At 56.5% G+C, this 19,429-nt stretch overlaps 1 protein-coding gene across 2 annotated transcripts in view; it reads right to left on the bottom strand.

The window, feature by feature from the left end:
- The window catches only part of MINDY4 (MINDY lysine 48 deubiquitinase 4), a 111,839-nt gene that overhangs the window by 18,034 nt on the left and 74,376 nt on the right, over positions 1-19,429 (bottom strand). For both annotated transcript variants that reach the window (XM_060020682.1, XM_060020683.1), the window contains exons 13-14: positions 14,279-14,346; positions 2,939-3,002 (exon numbers count right to left, since the gene is read on the bottom strand). In XM_060020682.1, coding sequence (XP_059876665.1) covers positions 2,939-3,002; positions 14,279-14,346 — 132 coding nt within the window. The remainder of the gene's footprint in view (positions 1-2,938; positions 3,003-14,278; positions 14,347-19,429) is intronic.

Genomic DNA, 19,429 nt, shown 5'->3' with positions numbered 1-19,429 from the left:
AGACTGAAATCAGAGGGGCTGTGGCTTCAGCGTTCCCACAGCCCTCAGGGAAGCTGCCAACTCTGCTCATCAGCGTGACTCTGGGAACTCATCAGTCCTTATCCCACAAGCATTCACTGGGCGCCGACTGTGCCCAGGACCCTGTGTGTGCGTCGGCTGGGGGTGGGGTGCGGGTCCCGCTGGAGGGAAAGAGTGGCTCCTGACCTCGGGCGTCCGGGTCTAGAGGGGGGACGGGTGCGGGCCTGCACGCCTGAAGCACAGTGTAGGATGTGACTGCGGCTGTAACAATGAGTGCACAGAGCGCTCGTGGCCCACACAGACACAGGACCCCGTGACAGTCGGAGCCACTTTGTGGAGAAGCGGCATTTGGGTGGGTCTTGAAGTCTTGGATACTTTTTTAATAAGCTTTTTGATTCTGAAATAACTTTAGAGACATAAGAAGTTGCAAAAATAGTACAGAGAGTTCCTGTGCACCCTTCACTCAGCTTCCCCCAACGGTAACATCTTACATAACCAGAGCGCATCATCACCACCAGGAAGCTGACAATGGGGTGACACCAGTAACTCAGCTCCAGGCCGTATTGGGATTCCACCAGTGAGGGCGGGGTCTCCAAGGCGGGGGAAGGAAAGGAGAGGACAGCAGGGGCAGGGAGGAGAAGGCAGGCGGGCCCCAGCCTGGGTTCCCGCTCTGTCTCTGCCTCTGTTGGCTGCATGGCTGCACGCCTCACGCCTCGCACCCGACAGGCCAGCAAGCCTGCCGACCCCAGAACCAGGAGACGGAGACTTGTGGGGCTCTGACTCTCTGGCCATCTCCTTTAGCCAGTGCCTCCGGCACTGGGTTGGCTGCAAGGGCCCTTCCTCAAGCAGAGCGTCCAGGGCTCCAACCTCCCGTCAGGAATGCGGAAACAGGCTCACAGCTGGGACGGGATTTGCCCAGGCCTCACAGCTGCTTAGTGACAGCGCCGCACTCCCACCCTCACTTTCCGGCTCCCTTTCTGGTGTCCCTTCCCTCTCCCCTCACTTGTTACCCTCAGGGTACCACCTGGCCAGCCAAAGATTCAAAACCGAGGGCAACCGCTAAGCACGCGCTGCCCTGCTAAGGAAGGATACACGGGAGCCCAGCCTTAGCGCTGGGGCAGGAGCTTCTAACTCCTTCTGCCAGGGCTGGCGCGTGCGTGAGGCCAGCCCGCAGGAATCTCCTCCACGGTACGTGGGAATGGCCATAACAGCCCTTGCCCACCATAAACTCTGGAGGGCAGAGTTCACAGAAGTGTTTTCCCCGGAACTGTGAGAGTGATGCGCAGGTTAATAAACCCCTCCGTCAACCCCAGGATCCCTGCCCCAGAGGCAGTAAAAGAGGCCCCTCTGATGGCCGCAGAGGGGCCCTCATTGGAGGGAGATACCGAGGGGGCCTCATTATGTTCTTGCAGAGGAAGCGAGAAAGAATTTGGAGGAAATGTCTGCTCTGAGATACTGCACCTCAGGGCCAGCGGCCGCCTAAGAAAGGCATGGCCTTCTTCAGACACATTCAAGGGCTCCCAGCGGGTTTTCAAGGGGGAGAAAAGGTCCTGCTGCCCATCTGGGGTGTGTCTCAAAACCTTCCTCAGAGCAGGAAGCCTCCTCAAAATTGGGGGAGAAATAGTGACAGGACGCTCCCTGCCCCTAGACTCAAAATCACACAGTGGCAAAGCTTAGCGGTCATCTGGTTCCTCACTACTCAAAGTGTAGTCCATGGACCAGCCGCATCACCCTTCCTGGAAGCCCGTTAGAAATCCAAAACCTCAGGCCCTAGCCCGGGCCCACGGAACCTCAGCCTGCTCTTCAGCAAGACTCTGCGGGACTCGCGTGCACAATCAAAGTTTAAGAAGCACCGATCTAGTCCAAATGCTTCATTCTACACATGAGGAGACCGAGGTTCGGGGAGGGGAAGAAAGTCGCTCCAGCTCATGCCGCAAGTGGAACTGCCAACACAGCTCAGAATCCAGCCCCAGACTGTGTTCTGCACTCTGTACGCTGCTTAACTGCCCACCCCTGGGTCACAGTGCTCTCCGACAGCGCGTCAGGAAGCTCCCACGGGGAGCGCAGGCACCCAGAGCAGGAGCTGGACCACCACTGGCCGTCGCTCAGCCTGAAACCTTTCTCTGGGGGGTAAGCAGCAGGCAACCTCACATCTCCTTGGGTGCCTTGAACAAACCACAGGCCCCAAGCGGGCCCTTGCACGGTGCCCAGGTATGTTTTCAGGACTGGCACAAGTGAGCCAGGACCCCTAGGACAACTGGGTCCTCAGCTGGGCCCAGCAACCAGAGAAGCTCCGCTCAGCCTGTCTGTGCTACACACGACGCCCCCAGATGCACTGAGGGTCAGATTTAACTGTGGCCCGCTGGCCGCTCAGGAGGCCTTGCCATGCAGAGAGGGGCTCAGACCGTAGTCATGTGTAGCATCTGGCTCCAGTCCCGACACTCGCTGATAGGATCTGAAACAGATCCCTTTCCTTGTGCCACCGGGTGACTGGGAGGATTGATGACAAGCAGTTGTGCTAAGGGACCCCCTGCCCTCCACGAAGCCACTTGAGGGCCCCTTTGTGAAGATGCAGAGGGGTGGGTGGTCATAAAGACCACGTGCTGTACAATCGTAGGGCGCCATGGCCGTCGTCCCCGCAGCTGGGCCTGGGGCTCCCAGCCTATGCCGGGGCTCCGGGCTGGGCAGCACCTGGCTCTGCCTCTCTTGAACCTCCTGCAGCTCCGGGCACACAGATCGGGTACAGCAAACTCCAGAAACAGAAGTTAACCTGAGTTCCCTCTCTAGGTCTCCGTGAGGAAGAAGCCCAGCAGAGGCGGAACACGAAAGCTGCTTGGGGAGTGCTGGCAGGGGCAAAGACAGAAGGCAAGAGGAAGGGAAAGAAGCGCCTGACCACCCCACGCCCCACTGCGGCCCTGACCTGCGTGCAGTATCCGTGTGCTCCAATCAGGTGGCTGGTGGGGACGTCGAAGTCCTGGCGGACACTGGAGAGCAAGAAAAAAGGGCTGTTAGCACACCTCTGCCTGATTCAGGATCCGGGCAAACCTCGAGGGTGGCCAGGGCCTCCCCTCGGGTTCCAGGCGGAGGCCCCAAATCCCGGATTTGGCGGGAACCTGAGCCTCTGTGCTCTGTGCCCTCCCTGGGGCTGGAGTCCGGAGCTCACTCTGCTCTGGGCAGTGGCCTCCACTCTGGCCTGCAGAGGGCCATGGCAGACCCTCGGCAGACACCAGAGGTTCGTGATGGAAGCATGCCACAGCAGAAAGGGCGCTGGGTTTGGAATCCACGTCCTGCATTCACACTCCTACTGTCGCTTACTAAGAGTGGGGACTGGGCCATCCCCTGCCACCTCCAGTCCTCGGTCTGCAAGTCGGTTAAATGGGAGGAACGGCCTCTAACGCCTCCTGGAGTCCTGAAACAACAGCTGCCGCCACCTGGGCACAGACCCTGTACCAGGCCGAGTACAACTATTATTCCCTAAACACTGAGAGAAAAACCAAGGCTCCGAGAAGAACTGACGTGCCCAGGGCATTCAGCTCGTGGGCGATGGAGCTGGCAGGGGATCTAGCTGCCAGTCTCCGAGGCCTGTGTTCCCCCCGACCCTAGATCACCTCTGTGGCTCCACCTTCAGAATGGGGTCCCCCTAAGGGCACAAGGTGAAAAGCCCCTTTGCCAAAAGAAACCCCACCAAACTGAAAGAAAGAGATTTCTAGGGCTGTATGCTACTGGGGGGCAGAACGGTGCAGTGTCAGGTCAGCAATGGCCCCGTCACATGTGAGGCCAGCACCAGGAGGCAAGCCCCCTGCCCCCAAATCTCAAAACCATCCTACCGTCTAGAAAGCCCACCATTAGGACATTATTGTTCCTTTTACCCCAAAGGAAATCCCTCGGGAGACCAAGCATTATTGTTGAACAGAGCCGTGGGACAGACGGGTAATAGGAAAGGAGCTCCCACCGCACTCAGAGGACAGCATTTCAAGGCTCCAGCCACCCAGTGAAGCAGGAATTACTTTATTTTACAGACATGGAAAGAAGCTCTGAGAGGTAACGCCAGGGGGGTGATGTGAGGCCAGGGAGCTGGCTCACCCCACTGCTGCCCACCCAGCACGGGCTACATCTGCACCCCAAAGAGAGCACCCAGGGGTGGCCCAGAGGTAGGAAGAGGCAAGCAATCACGACGTTTGTTTTTCCTTTTAGTGGAAGAGAAGAAAAACCTGGTCTCACTTTTATGCTTTCAATCTCAATCTGCCATAAGTCCACAAACCTAAAACATGCACTCTGGTCCCAAACGAGCTTAGAAACTCAAGCTCCACGACTCCACGGCAGAAACGCTCTCTTGTGGATTTTACTAACTGTGGCCGAACAGGGACGGTTCGTGGTCCACACGAGAAGACGGGCTGGGTTGACAGTGCAGGGCCCAGCCGAGACCCACGGAGGCTGGGGGTCCTCAGGAAGGGCCTTGGAGGCTGGCCTGCCAGAAACGACCCAGCGGGCCTGGGAAGGGGCCAGCTGGGGGGACGGGGGACAAATGGGCGAGGCCGGCGTGTGGCTGGCACTGGCTTGGGCAGAAGAATTGATGGAAACGCTCCCTGCGGCATAATATACAGGCATCTTCTGAAGGGAAGAAAATAGCCTCCGAGGGGCCCTGGGTGGACTGATAAGGATCGCTGGCCCCAAGCCACCCCGAGGCTTTCAGAAGCAGTCTGATCTTCTCACAGCCTCGTGTTCACCCAGCGGGTTTGAGCGCCTGCGTCAGCTGAGAGCAGAGGGACGGGCAGAAAGGACAATAGGAGGAAATGGTAATTGCATCCTTAGGTGCAAACACGATGGGAAATTCAGAAGTAGGCTCAGATCTTAAAAAGGAGAAACATCTGTATTTCATACTAGGGCATTTGGGAGACGCCAAGGAGCGGCTTATGGCTTAAGAGATTTACAACTTTGGCAAATCTAGATGCCCAGACCTCGATCCAGGGGAAATCCCTGGAGAGCTGAGTGTGAGGAATCCTAGAGCAAAGAAACAGCGGCTTCTGCTCTGCCCCAGAGAGGAGGCGATTCACACGGTGGGGCCATCACCAGACCAGAGTTCTAGTCCTGTCTTGCCGTGTGGCCACAGACCTCTCCTCGCTGGGGCTCAGTCTCCCCTTCTGCAACGTGAGGGACTTGCACAAGGGCAGGCAGTGTCCTGGGAGCAGGGGCTGAATCCACGGAGGGGCTGCCTGAGCTCTGAGGTTCCTACTTTCTGGGCTTCTGAGCTACAAGCTGTGATGGGCCCTCCCCTGGGACTGACCATTCCAGTCTAAAGAGCAGCTTATTCCTTCCACAGTCCTCCTGGGAGCTGGACAACACTGGGCCCCGGAAGAGGTCTGCATAGCCCGAGGACCCAGGCACCAGGCTGGGTGAGGGGGAGCCAGGGCCTGATGAAGTCTGCCCCCTGAGACTGGCCCGCACTGGGGAACACTTGAGGGAACGGGACCTTGCCTGGATTTCAGATTGCAGGAGGCACAGAGTGTGGGGAGCCTGAGTGGACTTGCCCAGGGCGTGGAAACTTACGAGGAGGGGCTTGGCCCTGGCGGCCCTGCCGCCAGCCTCCTCAGCATTCTGGAAGCCAAGGGCCAGAACCTGGACCAATGGTCTCGGGCGACGGCCTGACCCTGACCCTGGGCGTGTCCAGTCCACCCACTGACAGAGGAAGGGGCTCTGCCCAGGATGCCAGCAAGGACGGCTTCTCCCAGCTCTGCCCGCGTCGGGAGGTCCCAGAGACACTGAGCTGCACCAAGAAACGGAACAAAGAGGACGTCAGGGCTGGCAGAGCCTCCGGGGCCCAGCATTTTGCAGACGGGAGAATGGATGGCCAGAGAAAGGACACAGCTGACCCAGGGCTAGTGACAGGTGCCAGCCCACATTCAGGCTGAAGCCGGTCCTAGAACTCCACTGCCTCTGTCCCGCCTGCCCTCTGGCACAGGGCTCAGAGGGGCAGAGGTTCTGCCCCTGAGCGGCTCACAGCGCCCGAGCCTCGATTCTGCAGAGTCTGCGGCCTCGACGCTTTCAGCGACACTGTCCTCCCTAAAGTCTTGTGCGGTCAGCGGGCAAGAGCGGCCATCTCTGTTCTACTGATGGGGAAACTGAGGCCCATAAAGGAGAAGGGACTTGTGGTCACACAGAGTCAGGGACTGTGTCCCTGGCACCAACATCACACTGTCTGGGGTGGCCTGAAACACGTGATAGCCAACCTGGCCGGCCAGCTCTAGGCAGGTCCCTGAGCCCTGAAGCCCCAGTCCTGGTCCCCACCCTCCCCGGCTGGGACACAGCTTGTCCCTTCCCTCTGAAGCTTCCCCAACACACGACTGAACATATGAATCTGGGCATTTTGTGCAGAAGTTTCTGAATAAGAAGGAAAATATGTCCAAGTGGCCTACACATATGGCTCTGGTCTACAGCCAAAATTCACCTAAAATCAGTGTCCACAAGAGGAGGGGTCAATGGTCAGCTCAGTCCTGGACTTGGCCGAGTGACCTCGGGCAAGTCAACACCTCACTCTCAGCCTGTGTCTTCATTTATAAAACCAGAGTCTCCGGGGACCTTCCAGGACGTGCACAAGTGTGCCTGGTCCACGACTCTGATATCTAAAACATCATGCCTAAACTAACTGGTAATTAACCGGGGAGGACCCAACCAGCCACCTCCCCTCCACCTGACCTCTAGGGCACCAGGCCCGGGGCACCACCACATTCCACTGGGTCAGCTCCTGCCTGTCCCTCCCAGGACACCCTCCCCCAGAGACTGCACCTTCCACTGCACTCCCTGCCACCTGCAGCAGCCTCCAGGAACAATCACCCATTGTTCGGTGGGACTTCTACTGACTCTCGAGGACAATATCAACAGCGAAAGGACAGCTGTGGAACAACTAAGAGAACGTGGGCTCTGACGTCAGAGAGCCTGGGATTCAAATCCAGCTGCTGCCGCTTACCGGTTGCTCCCCTCTCTGAGCCTGTTTCCCCACCTGTAAAATGGGTATGAAGACGCCTCCTTCTATTACAGATTGCTGTGAGAACTGAATGAGATGAACTAGATAAAGCATTTGACATTTGGTAAATGTAACTTCCTTTTTCCTGCGATACCAGCAACAACAACAACAACAACAAAACAATGACTGAGAGGTCATGATTCCTGCAACCTCCACTATTCGTATCACGGCCAAAAACCCAGAATAAATGGAGTCTCCGCTCCCAGCGATTGAACTGTGGCCATGAATATCTGAAAAGGATTTGGATGTGGCCAGATATCGACTGTTTTCTCAGAAACGTCGACAGGGAACGGACAATGAGTCAGAATACCTGGGTGTCAGGCCCCCTCTGCCACCTGCGCTGTGTGACCTTTGGCAAATTTCTTTCTACCTCTGAGCCTTGGGTGTGTCATCCCCTGATAGAGGCAACAATAACCACCTCAAAGAGTCGTTGCAATAAGGGCTGAGGCCATAAAAAGGCCTTGCAAACTGCAGACAGCTCCACAGATTAGAGGGCACGGGTATTATTTCCATTCTGCAGGCACGGGCCCTAAAGAGGAAGGGGACCCAGGAAGCAGGGCAAGGAGAGTGGATGGAGAGAGAGGGACCTGCCTGGAGGAAGGAAGAGGAAGCAGAGATGCCCAAGCCCTTCCCCCACTGCCTTCCACCTCACCTCCCCCAGTCCTCTTCCACGTGCCGGCACCTTCCTTCCAACCGCGCCTCGAGGAGCCCTTCCCTGCAAAAACCCCTCTGCTAGCCTTCGCCTGATCTACGTTCTTGCTGCCTGCCGCAACCCTTCCCACATGACGCTCAGAGCCCTGTTGTCACCTCCTCCACAAAGGGACACCTCCCTTGCCCCAGAGAGATGTGCCCCATCTCCCTGCAGACATCCCCTTCCTAAGAGCGCCCATCCCCTGCTTTTCGGGTGCCAGCCTTGCCCCTCCAGGTAGCAAGGACTTGGAGGGCCTGGGTTATGTTGTGTCCGTCTGGCCCCATGGTGCCCAGAACTGGGCCCTAACCCTGCAGGTGCACAGCAAATGGGCCCTAAATGATGTGAGCCCGCCCAAACCCAGCCCTGTGGAACAGCTTCCGGAAGCTGGGTCCCAGGCCTTGTTTGGAGGCAGGCAGAAGCAAGATTCCCACCCAAACGGCTGAGGCTGGCCTGGAACAAAAGATTCTTTCAAAAGGTTAGTGGCTTGGGTGGGAGGGATGCGCGAGAGGGAGGAGATATGGGGATATATGTATACGTATAGCTGATTCACCTGTTATAGAGCAGAAACTAACACACCATTGTAAAGCAATTATACTCCAATAAAGATGTTAAAAAAAAAAAAAAAAAGGTTAACGGCCTCTCCCACCTCCTGAGGCCTGTCCTCTCTACCTGGGCACCTGAGCAAGCCCTTCGTGGAACAAGGAGGTACATACAGCTCTGGGGTGAGTGGACAGGGGCACTAGATGCACCGAGCATCAGGAGACCCGCCCGGCTCTGCCACTAACCCCGGCGTGGCCTGGGCTTGGTCGCCCTTCTCTGCATCCAGCCCTCCAGCTCTGTCTATGCGCAGACCCGCTGCCCTCAGCCACACCCCACTGGCACTCACGGGCCGTGACTTGCCACCTCCGCAGCCTGGGACCAGACTATGCCGGCTGAAATGAGCTGGACAAGCATCAGTTTGGTCTGGGACTCCCTGGGGTCCTGTTTCCCATTCTCCCTCTAAGTGGGCAGACACAGCTGACCAGCGCCCGTCGTTCCTCCCCTAGCCCGGGACGGGAGATGCAGGCACAGGAGACTCGGCTGATGGTGTCAGCTGTGCGCCAACCTGCCCTTAATTCTCAGAACCTTGGTCCCCACGGCTGCAGAACGGGATGATGGTCCCGGGCCTATGGGCCTGTCCCTTGGGTTGCTGGCAGCCCCCAAAGCCTGGGGTGGGCTGTTCCAGGCCAGCCTCAGCTGCTCGGGCAGGACACTTGCTTCTGCCTGCCTTCAAACACAGCCTGGGACCCAGCTTCTGGAGGCCGTTCCACAGGCCTGGGTATGGGCAGGCTCACACCATTTGGGGCCCGTTTGCTGTGCACCTGCAGGGGCCCAGGGCCCCTCCCTCTCTCCTCCGCCTCCAGATGAGGCTGGGCCTCCAGCAACTGCCTTCCTCGGGTTGGCGGAGCCAGCTGGAGAGCTATAGGTTGGAGCTCCGCTCACTGCACAGGAGCTGGGGGCCCCCAGAAAAGGAACCTGGGTGAGGAAGGAAGGTCAGTCGAAGGAAGTGGGGTCTGGGTGGAGCATCTGCTGCTTCCGATGACAAAGGTACCAGCAAGCCCTTTGGGTCTGCCTCCCACCCACCACCACGGCCTCCTCAGACACGTCTGCTGAAAGCGCTCACTAGCACGGCCTCCACCAGAATCCGAGTCCAGGTTACAGGCGACTTGGAGTTCACTGAGAAAGTTCCTCTCCTCCTGTCTTCCGGCTATAGTCCAAAGAGCCTGGCATGTCGGGAGGGAGGGCCATTTACCATCCTGCCCGGTCTCCCGCATCCCACCTGGAAGACCCAGGGGAGAAAGGCCAGGCTCCATTCAGGGCTACAAAGCAGCTGTTGTCCGTATCGAGCCAGGGTACCCGGCCTGGGTAGTTCCGTGTGCACCTCCTATCCTGGGCTGGGAGAGTTTAGGGGGTGCGACAGGAGGGTGGAGGAGAACGCTGACAAGCGCTGACAAGTCTCCTGTCTTCTCCTGCCCCCAGCACAGCACAGCTAGGGCCACCAAAAGCCTGGGCTTCTCAACCTGAACAGCCCCCTGCTCGCACCCTTACGCTGCCATCCACCGGCCCGCCCGGCCTCCCTGAGGTGCGCTGGGAGCTTCGTCACTGCTTCTCTCCGCTTCTGAGAGTGGCCTGCAGGGCCTCCGTCAGGCCCAGATCTGACTCACCCCCGAGTTCAGGCCTGCTCTCAGCTCCCTGATACGTCTCATACCTCCAGTTCCTGACTACGCAGCCCGGCCCTTCCCCAGCCAGTGTGGTAGGTCCCTGGGGGTTTTGACCACCTTCCGGGGGAGTCCCTGAGTCTCACCTGCCCCACAATGGCTGCGGCCTGGGCCTGGCCACCATGAGGCATCAGGAACAGCGGCAGCCCGAGAAAAGGGTCCCTGGAGCCCGCCGTGCGGGAGGCCCCCCCGAGAACACGACAGAGACAGAGGAAAGAAGAGAGAAGAGACAGAATGGGGGACACCAAGTCCCAAAGACTGTCTGCGTTCCCGGACCCAGCCACTCCCAAAGCCCCGGGCTTTTGATAGGAATCAATTAATTGCATTGTTTTCTGCTTACGCCGGCTAAGAACTGTGCTTCCGTCACTTGCCTTCGCCTGACCGACACTCACGGCTGGCTTTCAGTTCAAGGCTGTTTCACTGTGTTGTTGTTTTTCCCCTGCTGGAGAAGGTTACAAAGAACACAGAGCCACGTGGTGCGGAGGCTTCTCCAAGCCCCCAGTACCTGGCTCGTGCTGCTCGAAAATCACTTCGGCAAATGACAAAGTACCGCCTATTTTGGACTTTCAAGATTGCCCCTGGGCATCCAGAGTCGCCACTGTAATGAATGCCAAAGGTCTACTGAACGAAAAGGTTTTCTTCACGAGCTGTCTCCTCTCACCGCCCAGGCCTAAGTCACCCGGGGTGGCGGTGGGGGGCAGCGCCCGAGCCCTCCCCTGTGCCGAGGGGCTGGCCCACCCCTGCACTGCGCTGTGCAGGGCTGGCTCGGAGCTGGCCTTGACCCCAGATACTTGGGCATCCTTGGGGCTTGTGCGAATGCGCTGGGGAAAGTTCTGGGCCATGCGGTTTGGAAAGCAGGGGAACTAGGAGGACATGAAAGCCTGTATGAGATTTACCGTAAGCAATTCGAGATCTTAGGAAGGAAAATAGATGGCTTGCAACCAAGCAGAAAATAAGGAAACCTTCTCAAGCCTTTGCACCCAGCCTGGGGCGAGCAAAACTCGAAGGCCAGCTTCGCCACTGTTCTTTCAGCCTCTGAGGGTGAAGTGGCCAGGCTGCACCCTGCTGCATTTGTGTCTGCCCATGGCGCCCTCACCCTGGCTCCACCCAGGGCTGGGGGACAGCCCGTGGACAGGAGGCAAGGACTCTGTTGTGACAGCTGCCCCTGGGCCTCAGGCATGAGTCTCAGAGCCTTGCTAGGAGGGAGGGACGGCCATGCGCTCAGTCAGACTCACGCTCATGCACACACACAATCAAGTCACCCTTCGCACAGTCTCAGACACAACCACCAAACCCCACATCATCTCGCACCCAGCCCCTCAGACTCACCCATCTCCCGTCCACACACGCCTGCCACAAACGCACACATACTCACACCGTGTTCGGCTGCGTTTCCCAGCCCCTCCTCCCCCAGCTCCACTTTTCCTGGCCGGACAGCATATGATTTGAGAGACTTGCTCTCTTTTTTGGGCTACCAGGTCATGTGTTCAACTGCCCAAAGTAGCACAGGATCACCCTGAAATGGTATCAAAGGGTTCAGCAAAGCTAAAACTGGACCCCAGAGCAGGAAGGCCCTTGGGATCGCCTGGTCCTGTGGTTTTTAAGCTGTTTGCGGAACTGGGGCTTCCCCCTAAGAGCGGTCTCCTGGCACCAGGGAGGACCCATCACCCATTGCAGGACATCCCTGTGGCCATGTCTCCACCAGGAGGCACCAAGCCAAGACTGAGGGCAAGACAGGACAGCACGGGGCACAAGAGGCTCCTGAGAACAGCTGGGAGAGGGTGGGACCAGCAGCGGCCAGCATCCGAGGCCTGCCACCCGCCCAGAGCCCTGCCAAGCACACGACATGTATTTCTTCATTTAATCTTGTGAGGCAGGAATTATCATCCTCATTTTACAGAGTAAGAAACTCAAGCTCAAAGGAGTTTGGAGTCAGGCCTGAAACCAAGTCTGTTTTACTCCCAAGTTCAGGTCCTTAAACAGCAAGCCCAGAGAACCCCGTCTGGGACCAGGCTGCCTGGGTTGAGCTGTGTGACTTTGGGGCAAGTCACTCGCCTCTCAGAGCCTCGCTTCCTCACCTGAAAGACAGAGATGGTGATGGGGATCGCACTAGTGACCCCTAACGGGGTTGCCGCGGGGATGATATGCGTCTCGGGTAAAATGCTACAGCAAGGGCTCTGGCACACAGGAAGCTTACCAGATGCTGGTTGCTTTCCTTCTTGCTGCCGATGAGAATGTTCTCTATGCTGTCTTCTTAGAAGAAGGGAAAGGGAGGCCACAGGAGGAAGACAACTCCCACCAAAGCACTGCCGGGGCCAACGCTAAAGAAGGTCTCTGTGCAGGTCCTCCTGGGAGGCAGGGGCCAGGCTGCCCATAGCTGCCCTGGGAGGCTTCGGAACCACTGGCCTCCAGGACCCAGGGAAGGTCCTCGGGGGCCCTAAGCAGGAGAGACTGTCTTTATATACTCTCTCTGGGGACAAGGGGAAGGAGGGGACACCCACAGTGTTGTGTGTGTCTGTGTGTGTATCCATGTGTCTCTGTGTATATCTGTGTATGTCTGTTTCTGTGTCTATATATGTCTCTTTGTGCCCGTGTCCATCTGTGTGTATCTGTGTGTCTCTGTGTGCGTGTGTGTCTGTGACTGGTGGAGGGGGAGGGGCACGGCAGCACTGTGCTGTGCCCAGGCCCATGGGCACGAAGCTGTGCAGGTCCAGCGAGGTAGCCTCCCCGACACAGATGCCCCACAGGTGCCACGACCTAGGCAGGGACTGACCCCTGCGTGGCTTGGTTGGACAGGGCGGGGAGGCGGCAGAAACAGCCCCAGTGCTCCAGCTCTGGACAACGTGAAGCACAGCCTGGACGTGGGGCCCCGGAGGCCCCTCAGATGGGCAGGGCTGCCAGAGCAGCTCCCTAAGGAGTGTGCATGTGAACAGGGTGCCCGGCCCCCAGGCTGACGAGCCCCGTGGCACCTAGAGCAGAGACACTGAGCACAGAGACCTTGACCCTCAGAGCCAAGGAGCCCCCATACAGATGGGGAAACTGAGGCCAAGAGGACTGCAAAAGGGCCTGGCCCTCCTGAGAGCTCAGCTTCCCCTCAGGGAGCTCAAGGGGCTCACCCACACGCCCGTCAGCCCAGGGATTAGCAAACCCAGGCCTGGGGAGAAGGCAGGGCGGCTTACGGTCGCCGTGCACGTGAGCCCGGCCAGGAATGAATCATATCATTATGGCAGGATTAGAAGGAAAATGCCATTAGAAAGTGCACACACATGCAGTTAATAAGGTCAGGAGCAGCGAGCAGCAGGCAGGCTAGCAGCACGAGGCTGCAGAGCCCCTGCCCTCCTCCTCCCAGCCGCACCAGAGGCCACGGGGAACTCGGACAGGGCCCGCCCAGGACCGGGAGTGGGGGGCGAGCGTCTCCTTCGGCCCCAGCCTGGGCTCCCCATGGCTACTCTTTCTGCCTCCCCAGTTCCCAGGGCCCGCCTGCTCAGAGCTGTTCCCAAATCTTCCCCAACACCAGGCACCCCTGCAAAGTGCAAATTCATTCCCCCAGGTCTCCATGCCCTCTGGGGTCCGCGCTCTGCTGGGAAGTGGATGGGGCAATCGATTGTACTTTACAAACCTGTTAATGTGCTGTTAATCTGCTACCCTCCCTAGTGACATAATGCCCAGGTGACAAGTACAGAAAAGAGGCCGAGAAAGCTCCTGGGGAATGAGGGTGATGGCGGAACTCCAGCTCTCGGGCAGCCGGGAGGCCGCGTTTGATAAGGATGCATGGAGTCCGAGCCGGGACCCAGACTCCCTGCTCCGCCGGCCTCCAAAGCCCCGCGGCACACTCAGCCCCTCAGGGTTGGCCCCACACACGGCCCTCGAAGCCTTCGGGACTGCCTTGGCCTACAGCAAGTTCACGGGGCCCTCAGTCATCTCCCAGTTCTTATGTCCCCGCACACGTCTCGGGGGAGTCCACGTGTGTGCTCAAGTACGCGCCCATTGCAGTGCCGCTGGGACACCAGGGAGGCTGTAAGCTCTTTGGGGGGTCTTTTGGATCCAGATCCCATGCACTCCCCAGCACACGTGGGGAGACGGAGAAGAAGGTAGCACTGAACACACGTGTACAAAGAATGTAACTGTTCTCTCTCTCCTGTCCAGCCAGCTGCCCCTAGCCCACTGCTTCATTCATCCATGCTCACGACGCACCCACCGCGTGCCCAGCTCTGCCCTGGGCTCCGGGGAGGCAGCGGTGAACCACACAGACAAGCCCGGCTCCTGGAAATGAACGAGGAAGATACTCACAGCTCTGTGGACCTGGACAGGATGGCCGACAGGGTGAGCAGGACACATCCATAGGGGCCTGCTTCAAACTGGGAAGAGGAGAGAGGAATGAGAACCCAGCAAGTGTGTGCACCTCCCTCCTGTCACTTCCTTGGGGACCACGACCCAGGGAGCAGCCTGACCCCGAGCCAGCTGCTTCCAGCCAGGTCCCAGAGGTCGCCAGGCAGCCCCATGGCCGATCCCATGCAGGTCTCACTAACCAGACTCCCTAAGGGGTGAGGGGCACACCAGCCTGAGTGACAAAGGGGCAGATGCAGTGCCCGCCGAGGAACGCCCTACGACCTCCGAGCCCCAGAAGCTCACGGACAGCAGTGGCCTGGGGCAGCCTCCACTACCGCACAAGCGTCTTCTTCTCATTACCACATTTAAAACTATCCCGGGCCTGTGCTACAAATACTGTTATTACTGCCCTCTGCCATGTGAGGAAACTGGGGCTCAGAAATTGAGTGACTGGCCCAAGGTCACACAACTTGCAAGCAGCCCAATGGGTATCCAGGGGACTCCATCTGATTCCAAATCCCTAACTCCTCAGGGATCCTAAGAACTGCACTGGGCAGAGAGTAGCAGAGAGCAGGTTGGAGGAGAATTGGGTGGGGCGGTGCCAGTGAGGTGAGCATGGCAAGTGCAAGAGCAGATCCCATCATTTCAAATTTTTTTGTTCATTGTGGATTGTTTGAGATTAATTTTAATAGTTTTAAACTACTGCACTAAAATATTATTTATGCTGATTACTGAGGTTTGGGGGACCCCTTTGAATTTGGGGAGCGCCTCACTCGTCTTCCCATCTTCCCCTAGTCTTGACCCTGGTTTGAAGCCCAGAACCTGGGGGCCTGGCTGCCTGGGTTTACATCCAGGCTTTGCCACTCCTAGCTATGTGACCACGGGGACATTTCTTAACTTCTCTGTCCCATCTCCTCATCTGTAAAACAAAGACAATAAAAATAGGACCCATCCTCATGAGGTTGTTGTGAAGATTAAGTGAGATCATCCTTGTAAAGCACTTCAAACAGGGCCTGACACCTGTGTTAGCTGTTAGTATGATGCTGGGTCCTCACTGCCCACGTGTCCAGTGAGCCCAGCAGGCCACGGATTAATGGGATGGACTATGTCATTTCTGCTTCCTGAAGGAACACCGTCTCCCGACTGCAAATGAGTGTGAAGGCCTTACTCATCCCACTATGGGACAACAATTCCACTTTTGGAATTGGTAATGAAGATGCTGCCTGTTACAATAGTCAGTGTTCCTTATGGGGTGATCAGTTTCTTTTTGAATTTAAAACTAAAAAAGAAAGCTTACTTTCCTGGAACAATGAGAATCATATAACTTATCATACTGCCATTTTGCCTTGGCTGCCAGGAAGCTCAGAGCCAAATATGATGTTCAAACTACTCAAACTATTTTAGCTCAAACTTCTGATAAAATTATCTTTTCTTTTCCTCAAAATATAGACTTTATCAAGGGAAGACAAATACTGTATGTTATCACTTATATGTGGAATCTAAAAAATAAAACAAATGAATTAATACAACAAAAGAGAAACAGACTCACAGATATAGAGAACAAATCAGTGGTTACCAGTGGGGAGAGGGAAAGGGGAAGGGGCAGGATAGGGGTAGGGATTAAGAGGCACAAACTATTATGTATAAAATAAATAAGCAACACGGACATATTATACAGCACAGGGAAATACAGTCATTATTTTATAATAACTTTAAATGGAGTATAATCTATAAAAATATTGAATCACTACGTTGTACACCTGCAACTAATATAATATTGTAAATGAACTATATATACTTCAATTTAAAATATAGATTTATATTTTCTAAGTATTATATATGTATATAGTCTTTATTTTCACCCAATAATTCAATTCGTCAGTCATTCAAGAAAAAACAATTACTGCCTGACCTTTTTGTGCCAAGAGGATGCTCCCTGCTAAAGCTATACCTGCGAACAAGGTGGACACGGATCTGCCCTCACGAGAAGTAACTCAGGAAAGAGAGAATAATAAGCAACTTGAAAAAAGTGGGGAAGGGGCTCTGCACCGATGGGAAAAACAAGGTTCCCTGGAAACACACAGGAAGGGCCTTCAATGCAGACTTAGGGCTTAGGGAAGGAGGGAGCGTCAAGGAAGGCTTTCCGGAGGAAGTGATGTCTAGACAGAAGCCCAAGGGACAAGGAGGAATCAGAAAAGGGAACGTTGTTCCAGGTGGGAGGAGAAGTACATGCAAAGGCCCAGAGGCAAGAGAGCAAAGGTTTACCATGGCTGGAGCACAGAAAAAACCCCGAGGACATCATTTTTTTTAATAATTACCTTTAAATCTTTTTTTGGAAGCAGAAATGGAATGGATGAATCAACAATAATCTTAAATCAATGTCACCTTAATTCTGTGATCTCAGGCCAGTCACTTCACTTCTGTTGTCCTCAGTTTCCCATTTGCAAAATGAGGATAACAAATACCTCCCTTGCATGTTTCCTTAGGTTACGCTGCACGTCCTATGAGGCCAGGTCGGTGGAAGTGCTCTGACAACTGCAAAGGGGAATGCTGATGTCCCTGCGCAGGGGGACAGAGGCCTGGGAGGACTCGGGCCACCAGTGCCCTTGTCACAGCTCTACTACAGTCTTGTCTGTTGCCTCAAGGAGTGACAAAGCTCTCTCAGTCGCAGTTTCCCCTTCTGAAATGCCTACCTACTTCTGCCCTGGACTTGCACATTGTCCTGGGGAGGCCACGGCGCTTCCTGGGTCTGTCTCCCCCACTGCCGTGCCTTCCTACTCGCGGGACTGCAATGAAGTAAGGAACACAGGCTCCCGCTGTAAGCCAGGAGTCTGTGTAAACGTGGAGAACTATTATTATACGCAGGCCAGCATTTTCCACAGTCCTTGGGACACATCCAAGGGGACCTCATCCTGAGCCGTGGATATGCCCCTGCGTGTGGACAGGTTAGGTGAGACTGCGGAGGGCAGGGACATGATCCCCGCCTGCGGCCTCTGGCCCTTGCCGGATGGAACACGACTGAATGGCACCAATATCCCATTTTGTTTTTAAAACATTTATTATTATAAAATGATCTCCTCAAATTCCAGCTGCCAAGCCATGGAAGGCCACAGGGCGGAGGAGAGCCCAGGCAGGCAACCGGGCCAGAACCCACCAGCAGGGTCTGGAAAAATGTCTGGTACCGCTTGGGAAGAAGGGGTCGTTCCACCGAGCTGCTCTGGCCCAGGAGAGACCTGAGTCCACCAGGAACCCCAGTGGGAGGCAGGGGCGGGAGCATCCCCCAGTTCGCAGGGCGCGGCAGCCAGACATCTCACCAGGAGGGTGAGCGGTAATGAAAACACAGCAAGGAGGCTGTTTATTTTGGGCAGACGTGGTTCAGTGTTCATTTCCAGGCCTGGCACGAGGAAGCCCTCCTCGGCCCAGACCGTGAAAAACGAATTTGGTGAGGGTAGTGCTGAGGCAGCTCAACGGCTTCCAGCACAAACAGAATTTCAACTGCAGGGAGAAAACAACACCTTCCAGAGCGAGGGCCAAATGGTGACCGCTCGTACCCAGGGATCAAGGCCAGGGCGAGGGAGGAATTGCTCTGAGCCCAGAGGTGTGGCAGGAAGTAGGTGGCTCCCGCCCCTGGCAAGGGTCCCACTCTCAGAACCTCTTTCACACTCACTGTCTTGCTCGGGCTTCATCGAAACCCTGGGGGTACAGGCCAAGGGAGGAGGGAGACCCCATCTATAGACAAGGATGCAGATGATTTTGGTGCTGAAGGGCCACCCCAGGGCCTCAGGGGCAATGATGGGGCCTCAGATCCTGGGGTCACGTGAGCAATCACCCCAGGGCCCCTCCTTTGCCCCACAGGGCTTCCCTCCTCCAGCTCTGCGTCACCTGATAGTGTGAACACAGGTGCCCCTGGTCCTGGCCTCCCTGAATGCACACTGATGCTGCCAGGATTTGCTCGTCTCTCGGAGGCATTGCTGCATTCTCACACTGCTCTGGTATGTTTAATAAAAGGTGTCCTTTCTGCTTATTTAAATTGCCTGGTCCTTAATTTGGAAGACATTCTTTGCCATGCGTTTAAGGTTCTTCTTTAAGAATCACAGTTGGGCAGTAAAGAGCTGGAAGTTACCCGCTAACTAACTGCTCCATCTTCCACTTTCCAGATGAGGCCACCGAAGCCCAGTGACTATCCTGAGGCCACTTGTGACCAAGGAATAAGGCAAAGGAGGTCCCGGGGCCTCTGCTCCAGGCACCCCATGGCCCTGAGCCGGTGGTGAGCACGCTGCATCTATGGACTGCCCACTGGGTTATGCTCATGAAGAACCAGAGAAAGCCAGGGAACAAGTGACAGCCAGCCCAGGACTCCCAGCGCCAAGGCCAGGACCCCTCCTACACCAGAGCCCCTCCCACGCACCTGCGGGACAGGCTGGCGCAGAAAGGCTGCTTCTCTCTGCCATGCTTCCCTCCCATCTCTACCTGTCTACAACTAACCCATATCAAGGTCACCTTACGTGATCATCACCATGGTGATGAAACACCCACAACGAAAGCTAACGACCCCCGAGAACACAGAGCAGGACACGGTGGCTCCAGGCAAGCGCTTTGCACAGCGCTCTGAGGCAGGCACCGCTGTCATCAGCCACATGGTACACAGGAGGAAACTGAGGCACAGGGGGTCCAGTAAGTTGCCCAAGGTCACAGAGCTACTAAGAGGTGTAACCTAGATGCAAACACCCGCTGACGCTGATGGCTCCAGAGTCAATGCTCTTCACCCACCCCAGGAGCATTCAATGACCTCCTCCACAAAGCCCCGAGGCTACAGCCCAACTCTGAATTCCCTCAGCCCTCTGATGGGCTGCTCCCAGGCCCTGGCTGGGTTCCACCCCATCTCACAGCCTGGAGCAGGTGCACGGCTCTCCTCCAGTAGACAGGATGCTCCAGGGGCCCCTCCGGGCCCAGCCCTGCCTCCCGGGACACCAAGCAAGGTCCTCTACTATCAGGATCTCCATGAGCGGTGCTCAGACCTCCAGCCCAGCCCATGAACCCACGTCCTGGTCACCTCCCCAGACGGTGCTGAGTCCCACTCACTGACGAAGTGTTCTTTACCTGCAGAGGTAG

This window comes from Delphinus delphis, chromosome 9, assembly GCF_949987515.2.
Source record: "Delphinus delphis chromosome 9, mDelDel1.2, whole genome shotgun sequence".
Classification (NCBI taxonomy): Eukaryota; Metazoa; Chordata; class Mammalia; order Artiodactyla; family Delphinidae; genus Delphinus; species Delphinus delphis.
The sequence above is the reverse complement of the archived record's forward strand: the minus strand, read 5'-3'. Positions and strand labels throughout refer to the sequence as shown.